General features: G+C 38.9%; 1 protein-coding gene across 3 annotated transcripts; it reads right to left on the bottom strand.

Moving 5' to 3' along the window:
- Positions 1 to 1,836: 1,836 nt before the first annotated feature.
- Positions 1,837 to 9,085, bottom strand: LOC105908718 (serpin peptidase inhibitor, clade C (antithrombin), member 1). 3 transcript variants are annotated; one of them, XM_042708813.1, is made up of 9 exons: positions 8,199 to 8,300; positions 7,461 to 7,464; positions 5,920 to 6,289; positions 5,437 to 5,652; positions 5,218 to 5,355; positions 4,863 to 5,081; positions 3,459 to 3,633; positions 2,406 to 2,470; positions 1,837 to 2,179 (listed from the first exon to the last, which is right to left on the bottom strand). In XM_042708813.1, the coding sequence occupies exons 3-9, from the start codon at positions 6,286 to 6,288 to the stop codon at positions 1,997 to 1,999; spliced, it is 1,365 nt and encodes a 454-aa protein (XP_042564747.1). In that variant the 5' UTR covers position 6,289; positions 7,461 to 7,464; positions 8,199 to 8,300; the 3' UTR covers positions 1,837 to 1,996. The 3 variants fall into 3 exon arrangements, with proteins under 3 accessions (XP_042564747.1, XP_031430642.1, XP_012692736.2); XM_031574782.2 differs by lacking the exons at positions 7,461 to 7,464; positions 8,199 to 8,300 and adding an exon at positions 8,946 to 9,085; XM_012837282.3 differs by lacking the exons at positions 7,461 to 7,464; positions 8,199 to 8,300 and adding an exon at positions 8,615 to 8,770.
- Between the last annotated feature and the right edge of the window lie 978 nt (positions 9,086 to 10,063).

Consider the following 10,063-nt stretch of genomic DNA (forward strand, 5'->3'; position numbering starts at 1 on the left):
AACACTCAATAATCCTATTTATGAGCTGAGTATATGACCATCTCTCAACAGATGACTATAGCCCAACAGGCTCATTCGGTCAATGTTTAGAGCAAATAAATAATTGGATGAGCCAAACTTGTCTTGAACTAAATAAGGACAAAACAGAGATTACCGTGTTTAGCAGCAAAGTGAAGAGAATTAGCATTAGTGCACGCCTAGACTCTTGGGCAGAAATCTTGGCACTGAGTCAGAATAGACTTTAAAGTTTTGCTATTAGTCTGTACATGACTGAATGGTTCAGGCCCTGAACACATCTGATATGTTGGAATGTAAAGACTATAAATCAAGTAGAGCTCTTCGATCCATGGACCCCAGTCAGCTAGAAGAGCTCAGAGTCCAAACTAAACACGGGCACTAAACTGGAACACACTACCAGATGAGCTACCAAATGGAGCCATTTTTAAATCCAGGTTTAAACCATTTCTCTTTTCATGCGCCTATGATTGAGCTCTCTTGCACTCTATTGCACTCCATTCTTACTGTGCCTTGTAATCATATCAGTTACCTTTTAATGATAGTACCTTCTTTTAATTAGTACTTTATGTACTTTGTACTTTTTAATTATATAATATTGTATTGTTTAATTTATAATTCATAATTATATACGTATCTTTCACTTTTTTTAAATGTTTCCTTTGGATGTTCCATTTGCTTTTATTGATTGAATTGCCTCTGTGTATGACCTGTGTTATGTATACCCAGAAGAAGACATGTCATTGCCTCTGTGTATGAACTGTGTTATGTATACCCAGAAGAAGACATGTATAAACTTGCCTCTGTGTATGAACTGTGTTATGTATACCCAGAAGAAGACATGTATAAACTTGCCTCTGTGTATGAACTGTGTTATGTATACCCAGAAGAAGACATGTATAAACTTGCCTTGCCTTGCAGAAGAAGACATTTTAGTGTTCCAGGTGGATTTTTTTCAGCCTGAATTAAAATAGGTCCAAGTTTAAAAATGTTTAAAATGTGATCAAAACAGGAGTGGGTGAGATTCTTCACAAAGGGCTGAAAATGACTCCATGATTTCTTTACTTTGGCACTGACAAACGGTCTGTAGAAAGGGTGTTTTATCTGATTTGAACCATGACATCCAGTCTCTGACTTCTGCTAGACAGCAAGGCAGTGCAGTTACCTTATCCAGATCATCTGGTTTAGCAGACATACTGTAGAAGATACTGTACATAGCAGTGACAAGAGATTATAAAAGAGTTACAGTATATTTATAAACAATTGTGACTTAATGGCTATAAGAATAATGAAAAAAAAACAGGACCCTTGATTGACCATAAGACAAGTGGTAAACATAGAATTGCCAATTACTGTGGAGGATTGTCTGTTGAACCAAAAGGAAATGAACCACTCAATGGCAGTGCCAGAGATGCCTACCAAGTTTACCAATCTGTCAATTAAAATGTCATGATCGACAGTATCATATGATAGTCTATATAATTGCTATCATACACAGTATATACTTCATGCAATAGTTTCATTTGCTTGTTTAAATTTTACTTTTATTTTATTAGGAAAAAAGAGCAGAAGTCCAAATGGCTGTTTACTACTTTTATTGATTCACTTTAACATATTGAGCAAATTATGTTTGAGAAAAAAAATAAAAATGATCTGGTGGTTTATAAGCTGCACAACAATATTCAGTTTGTAGCAGAACTCAATGAACAATGTCCCGAATGGTTTGCTATGAAATCCATTCTACTGTCAGGGCACATACCTACAGGCCAAGATTATCTGTGGTTGGACTTCCACCAACAAAGAGTCAACAAAGAGTCAACAAAGAGTCAACAAAGACCCTTTTAATAAGTGTACTCTTTATTTGAGAGCGACCACAATTATTTCAGTGTATTCTTCTGAGAAATCATAAAAAACATCCATCATGCGTCAATTTCCTTCCGCCTCTTCCTGCCTGTGCCCTGCCCTTCTGCTCGAGGACATCTCATTGGTTACCACCGCACGGATTTGCCACACGGCCCATGAAGATGATGGTGTTGATGGTGGACTCACGGATGAGCAGTAGAAAAGGCCGGTTGGCGATGAAGACTTCGCGGTTGAAGTTGATGGAGCGACCGATGGCCACCACTGCGGTCGCAGCGGCTGCCTCGCTACCCTCTTCATTTACCTAACGGAGAATGTTTCCTTTATTAGTGTTTTAAATACTACAAAATAATTATTATAAACAGATTGCCATGTTTTAAACTGCAATCACAGTATATATACACATGGTTTAGTCACTTCTGCAAGCAAGTATTAGAGTTTATGGTAATAGTAACTAACACCATTCAAACAGGTTGATGATGAAAGAAACCATGATGAACATATGACATGCATCAAACATTCAGACCTACCTCCAGAAATGCTTTATGGTAGGCATCTGATATGAAAACGTTATCTGACTCATCTGCAAGTAGGCCTGAAAAGTAAAACATTTGCATAAATATGACATAAAATATGACAAGAACTTCATATAAAAATCGTAAAATTTGACAGAGAGAGGCTGATTGAATATACATTCACTAAATATGTATTCATTCCTTTTGACCAAATGATTCAACATTAAATGACCTCAGTGTGATCTCTAAGGGGTTCACAACCTTTTCAAGCACCACTAAATATTTTGGACATAGTGAGAATACTTACCATATTTTCCCGACTATTAACCGCACCGTAAATAAACCGCATCACAGTATTTTACATAATTTTATAAAACAAACCCGTATGTTCACCGCACCCATGTATTAACTGCAGTTTATTGAATGTTACGTCATGCCATGTAATAGTGGTGCAAGCACTACTAACCATTTAAACCTAAAATTAAACCTCACAGCTAACCTTGTGTTTCCTGGTTGCTATGGTTATTTAGCTGGTATAATAGCTGACTAGCCATCTTATCATATCAGATTTGCTCATATAGGCTATTGCTGACACTTTTAAAAAACGGTTTAGAACAATGGTCTGATGCAAATAAATTTAACAGTGCAAGATTAAAGTGTGGCTTGTTAATGTCATCCCTTTCCTAACCAGCTTAACAACATCGATTTAGTTTATGTTGTTGCTGTTATGAAGCGGGGTTCATAAGGGTTCAGGCTGAGGTTGCAAGGCGTTCACGTGGGGCAATTACATCATCAGGTTAGAGAGTGTGCGGATCGGGCGTTTACACGAACACGGATCCGCTAGCGGGTTCGAATCTTCTCACTCTGGAGACCGGGTTCAAAAGGTTGCGGATTCAGTGACCCAATCCGCGGGGTTCGTGTACACGAGAGGCCGATCCGGAAACATTTCTTTGATTTGATTGATTGAGATTGATGCCCTTTGCCATTCAATATTTGTATTCTCTTTTATTCTATGTTTGATGATTTTTCAGAGCTTTTTGATGATTTGAACGTATATATTGCGTGTACCGGGAAGGCTAGCCTGATGTGGGCTGAAGAGGTCCTGCAGGCCCATACTCTGCAGCTTCTCCTTCAAGCTGAAGCTATCTTCAATCTGGAAGCGTGGGATCTGCACAGCCACTTTTATCTCCTTCATGTTGTCCAGCCAGCCAACCAGCTTCTTCAGGTCCAGGCTTTTCTCCACCTCAAATCAAAGCACACAAATATTTCTTTGATCCAGAGTTATACATGCACATTTTTAGCTGGTCTTAACACACAGTATGGACAGAATTATGTGAAATTATAGCCTATTTTTAATAATTGTGTATAAATGTCAACACTGCTTGTTTCGTCTGCTGTTATATTTTTCCAGTTCTCCAAAACAATACATGTGTAGACCCTAGAAACAGATCTGGTCAGATCTGGACCTTTCTATATCAATACTCTGATACTCGAAAGTATGAATGGTAACCATAGTAACCTAGTACATGCAAAGCAAAAATATCTAAAATGTAAAATAAATACAAAGTAAGAGATCAGAACATTTAATGCAATTTAAGGCATACAGAGAGAGACAGACGCATGAGAAAGAAGGCATAAAAGAAGAGGAGAGAAAGGTGTGTAAAGAGTGATAGATTGAAAGATAGAGAGAAAGAGAGATACAGTATGGAGTGTTAGACTGGGAAGGTGATGGGGACAGATAGATAGATGGATAGATACATAGAGAAATGAAAAAGAGAGAGAAACAGAGAGAGTGAAAGAATAAGAAAGAGGACATATAGTTTTGATACAGAGAAGTTAAAGAGATTAGGTTAGAAAGAGGTTAAGTTAGATAGAGAGATATTTTTTATAGGTGTTGATAGAGTAGTTGCAAGATCGGTAGTTGGGGTAGTTGCTATTTTGGCTGCTAGGTTGCCTTTGGGTAGTTATTACGGTTGCTATGGTGGTTTAGGTTGTTGCTAGGGTGTCCAAGGGTAGTTATGGTGGTTGCTAAGGTATTGCTATGGTAACTGCTAGCAGCACTGCTGGTAGTCATGGTGGTTGTCATGGTGGTAGTGGTTGCTAGGTTAGTCATTTTTTCTCATTTGAAAGTATAAAGTTCACAAAAATCAAAATGACACTCCCGCCGAACTATTTACAAGACCTATGCAACAAAGATTGAACAAAGTTTCTTTTTGTTAAGTGGTTCAAGCTGAATTATTCCTGGAACAAGAATAATCAGTCAAATCTTGCCTAGGAAGTGCTTTGCATTTGCATACACCGTTATAACGGTCGATTGATGAACAGCTGTTTGATATTTCCACTACAGCGTGCACAAGCCAATGAATAAATAAAACAAACACACTGGTAAGATGGCCATGAGACTTTGTACATTATTTGTTCCACAGCAGCACACATATTGTGAAGGCAGGACACATCCTGTATGATTTGTACCTCAGACAAGGTGGTGCCTTTGGTCGGAAGGATCAGCACCATCGTGATGTCCTCTCCACGGTATGGCATTTCAAGGACCTTAACTTTATCTTCATCGAACTTTCCATACTTGAATTTTGTTTCCTGATACATCATAGGCACTTCGCAGGTTTTTTCATCAGTAACATAAAAGTCATCTTTCATAACGTTCTCCTTGTCGAATTTGTTTCTCCACTGGCCCTGAAGTGCAATACATAAAGTAAATCTACAGTAAATTAAGGGAAAGTTCTTAACAACTCAATTTGGTTTGCACAGTATGTTCGAACAAATAATATTTGGAACATTAGGTATTATTGGTTACTCAGTGTCTCTCTACCTTGAAATAGATGGTGTTCACCAAAACAAGAATAGTGTTGGGGTCTATTGAGCCTTGTGGCAGTGTGTTTTGGATCCGGTTCTCTGTCTTGTTGGAAATCCATTCATTAATTGTCATTCTTGAAAGCTCTGGCTTCTCCTGTGAGGGACAAACAAGTCTTTAGGCATGGTGAACAAATCAGGGTGTATGATCTCAACTAATTCTCTAATAGAAAGTGACCTTGAAGTTGAGTGGTAACAGCTTTGCCCCATAAATCAGCTCACTGATGTTCTGGTAAGTCTCATTGAAACTTAAAGACTTCTCCCCAAACAAACGATTGGCTGAGACCAGCTCTGTTGTCTTGTCCTTTTTTCGATAAAGACGGCAGTTCAGCTTAGCAAAGAAGAAGTGCACCTGGTCAGATGTCTTCTCTTTGATCGTGTCAAACTGAAACACCTACAGAGACAGAAAAAAACAATAATGTTTTGGCATCAATATTCAGTCTTTTCTCAATCGCTAAGTACCATTATTAGTACACTGAAAAGAAACATAGCATACAGGATAATTCCCCCAAGCACAAGAAGCTCGACTGAATTTCCAGCAACAGAAAGAAATAAGTCTGAGACTGCTCATGTTAATCTTTATTATACCTGTAAATAAACACTGAAATGCAAACTATTTGCCCGATAACATCTTTCATCACCTGTCATGTGGCTATCTTACTTTCATGAGTTGCTCCAGGGTGGTGTTACAGGCTCCCAGCTTGGTCATGGCGAACGCTGTGGAAATGCTGATTGGGGACATGAAGATGTTATCTGTTGGCTTGCCCTTAGCAAGCTCCTGGAAGAGAGAGAGGGCAAATCGGCTATTTGCCTTCGAAAGTTCCCACACTCGGGGGTTGGTGGACTCCGGAATTTCCTCTTCTGCTTCTACAGGTTCCTCAGTCCCAGGTTCAGGATCCGGGCTGCGATAGACGCACAAAGGCTCCAGGGGGAGGTCTTTGGGCTTGGCATTGCAGATATCTCGGTTGGCCTGGGCTGTGCAAAGCAGGGGCAGGAAGCACAGGAACCACACAGACACCAGCAACTTCATCCTAATGACATCCAAACACAAACAAGTGGCCCTGTGAAGTATGGGTATGCTTGAAGCCAAATACTCAACTCTCAAATACTCTATTCAAAAACTCTCAAATACTCAACTGAGCTCTGAAGAAAAATACTCTATTCAAAAACTCTCAAATAACAACTGAGTTCTGAAGCCAAATACTCTATTCAAAAACTCTCAAATAACAACTGAGTTCTGAAGCCAAATCCTCTATTCAAAAACTCTCAAATAACAACTGAGTTCTGAAGACAAATACTCTACTCTCAAATAACAACTGAGTTCTGAAGACAAATACTCTATTCAAAAATTCTCAATTAACAACTGAGTTCTGAAGAAAAATATGTTGGCTATACTTCTTAGTTTAGTTGTTTTTACATACTTTCTCACCTTATTGCAAATTTGTGTTTTGCATAGATTGTGTGAGGTGAAACCCTGAGATGGAGCCATCTCTTTAACAATGATGTGTCCACGAAACACTCAAAGTGATGATTGAGATGCAATGTGCATGAACGTTGGGTATAATCGGCTAAATTGTGCAAGAAGATGGAATGCAAAAAGAAAAGCGCAAGCAAGAACGTTTTAAATCATGCAACAGAAAAGCAAATTAAGATAAATATCTGAGAAAAACAACATCTGGTCACCCTATGAAGACCAAAGATCTTGGAATGAAGAAGAATTCAACAGAGCAAGGGGCCGGAGATTAGAAGACGAGGCCTGTGTAGGTGGTAGAGCAAAACCTCATAGTAACGGTGGTCCAACAGACTGAAGAAAGAAAGATTTCATTTGAAGAGAACACCTGCCAACAACAGCACTTTGAGGGCCCCTTGACCAGGACTGGTGATACCTGGTGCTAAATACTCCCCCTCTGGAAGAATGAGGACATTAGTTTAAAACACCACACATGTGCCCCACACATCAGGTGACTGGTCTGGAAGAATGAGGACATTAGTTTAAAACACCATAAATTTGTGTTCCTTCTGAGCTGTGCACCACACGCCAACATGTGTTCCTTCTGAGCTGTGCACCACACGCCAACATGTGTTCCTTCTGAGCTGTGCACCACACGCCAACATGTGTTCCTTCTGAGCTGTGTCCCACACGCCCTCATGTGTTCCTTGAACAAATACCAAACACTGACTGGCTACAACTCACTTAGTAACCAGTGAATGACTACCATTAACATATACCCAATCATTTGAAGCCACGAGGCACAGAGAAAAGGAGGGATTGGACTCTGCTGTATTTATGCATCTGAGTAGAGATGAATTTGAACATGGTTTTCAAAAAATAGTATTTGTGGACACTGTTCAGCAATAGCTCTAATTCAAGCTCTTTTATATGCTGATGAATTGAGACGGTTTACAAAATGGAGACCTAAACTCATTCAGATGCACACAGTTTCACAATCATTTGGGGTCCAGGCTCTGGGCTCTGTAAAGCGCCTTGAGACAATTTTATTGTTCTGGCGCTATATAAATAGAATTGAATTGAATTTACTGATGCCACTTCTGGGAATGTGGCATACGTATGTACATGGTTTTCTATACGTACATTAATTTGTCCTGAATCAAATCAATGCACATTTTGAGAAGTGACCTCAGACCAAATGAACCGCAGTGTGTTGGCAGTCGATGATGCCTTATACAAACAGTCATATTTTTGGAAAAGTACTGTGAAAACCCCATACTGCTAAATCCATAGTGGCTATAGAGATTGTAACTGTTTGAATGAAAATGTTTGCTTCGCCTGGCTGTTTTATGTTCAGCCAATAAAGTGAAGAAAGGAACACAAAATGATCGTGTCAATACAAAAATGTTTGAAAAATGATCAGCATTGATAATGCTGAGTTTAACCTTCAGACTTACCCGTCTAGGGCCTGTGAGGCGCTTCACATATTACAATAAAAGCCTTTTATCCTCAGATCCAGTATGTTAGAGCACAACACTGTCTAGCTCCTAGAAAAATCTTATGTTCAATCTCGTGTTCAATAAGGTCCTAAATGACTTCCAATAGATTTCACTGTTTGAAAACAACTCCCCCCCTGCCGTCTAAATGTGTTTTGTCGATGCAGAGTAATCTAGTCTTCAAACAGAGAAAAAAAACCTGACTTATACTGTACTGGTACCTGGCACGTCTGCAACAGAATACTATTCTATTTCACAAATGATTGCTTTTTATCTGAGGTTAGTTGAATTTAAACATTATTTCTTCCCCTAAAAATCATTGATGATCTAGCATGACCCTCAGTCACACTCTACATGTAGTTTGAGTCCTCTCATGTCATGATAAAAAGCCAATAATACACATTTCTTACCTGCGTTTGTGTCTGTATTATTGAAATATGCAACCTTAGGAGCTGGTTCTGCTACGACCTGAGGTAAGAGACCTGTTTGGCAGGGTCAGTGGCCTGTAGTACATTATGTTGTGGATACAGACTGCATAATCTGTGCTCAACCCAACCTTTGAGCTATTGATCAGGTTAGTGCTCCGAGTTCTCTTTTCAGAGTTGAAATGAAAAACTACATACACTCATCTCAGAAAGTAAGAATATAACCTGACTTTCCCATTGACTTTGGCTACTGACTTAATTTACTTTAATTGATGTCAACATCATAAACTCCATATGAAATCTATGAAAGACATACCTTTCTTCGATGAAGTAGATCTGTTGAGGTGGCCTAAATATTTTTCTCTCTCAGTTGACCAACTCCAGTTGACTGGGATTAGCTTGCTTCAATATGTGTGAGTGTGTAGGAGTGTGTAGGTTGCCGATTCCAGTTTGCAGCAATCATCAGGTTTCTCATGGGATGGGTGAGAGAGATAAGCAGTAAAGGATCCAAGAACTTCACAGAAACATCACAGAGTATTCCAGCAGCATGGCATTCCTGACACGTGAACCACAGTAGAATGTTTGGGAAATAGTCTGTTAGCATGCTAGCTCACTGACTAATTTTACATTAACAAGCTGCTTACAGCAGGAAGCAATGGTGAGACTCCCTCATCAAGTTGTATATATACAACGTTTTTGCAGTTGTTTGTAGCAGTAACTGTAAAAGAGATGTTAGGATGACATTAATACTTTTCTAATACTTTTAATCATTTGTGTTGTATAATCATGTTGCCTATGCGATAGTTGTGCCATGGTTTTCTGTATATGTATCCTTGATTTTTCCTTGTTTCGGGTTTGAAAACAAAATCATTTACTAATGAATGATAGTCCTACCTAAACAGCTTTCTTCATAATTAAAAATGTAAAAATGTCAAAAGAAAGCTCTCCGAGTCTGGACAAGTTTTGTTATGGTTGTGTGGCTTGCTATTAAGAAATCTGATGTCATGAAGTTGCATGTTTAATGCTGAAGATGTTCAGTAAGTAGACCACTGCAGTTGCCAAAACTCCACGTTTTACACGGTTTCTATGCTACAGTTGAGCTCTAATGTTATTGAGGAAATCCTTGTAGCATTAATTATTATAATTATATTAAAGAAAGAAATAATTTCGCTGCTCGCCTCCACCACCTTATTTCTTGTGACCATCTTATGCTGCTTAGCAACAGTAGACAAAAACAGTAGCCTGCTGTCAGTACAATGTATAAAAGTGTTAGTAGGTAAATGCACCGAATGTTTTAATGAGATCTTAATATGTGTTATGGTTGATCTACAGGGCACTTTTTGCTTTGGCACACCTTATATCCCGTAAGCACACCCACATTAAACAGACTGGCCACACTGGTGTGCCACACTAGTCTTTTCCAAATCTATTCAG

Source organism: Clupea harengus, chromosome 10 (genome assembly GCF_900700415.2).
Source record: "Clupea harengus chromosome 10, Ch_v2.0.2, whole genome shotgun sequence".
Taxonomy (NCBI): Eukaryota; Metazoa; Chordata; class Actinopteri; order Clupeiformes; family Clupeidae; genus Clupea; species Clupea harengus.

Coding starts and splice junctions, on each gene's coding strand:
- LOC105908718 (XM_031574782.2), bottom strand. CDS start 6,288: ATGAAGTTGCTGGTGTCTGTGTGGTTCCTGTGCTTCCTGCCCCTGCTT. Junction 5,082..5,217: donor TGAACACCATCTATTTCAAG/GTAGAGAGACAC, acceptor ATTGCACTTCAG/GGCCAGTGGAGAAACAAATT. Junction 2,180..2,405: donor ACCATAAAGCATTTCTGGAG/GTAGGTCTGAAT, acceptor ATTCTCCGTTAG/GTAAATGAAGAGGGTAGCGA.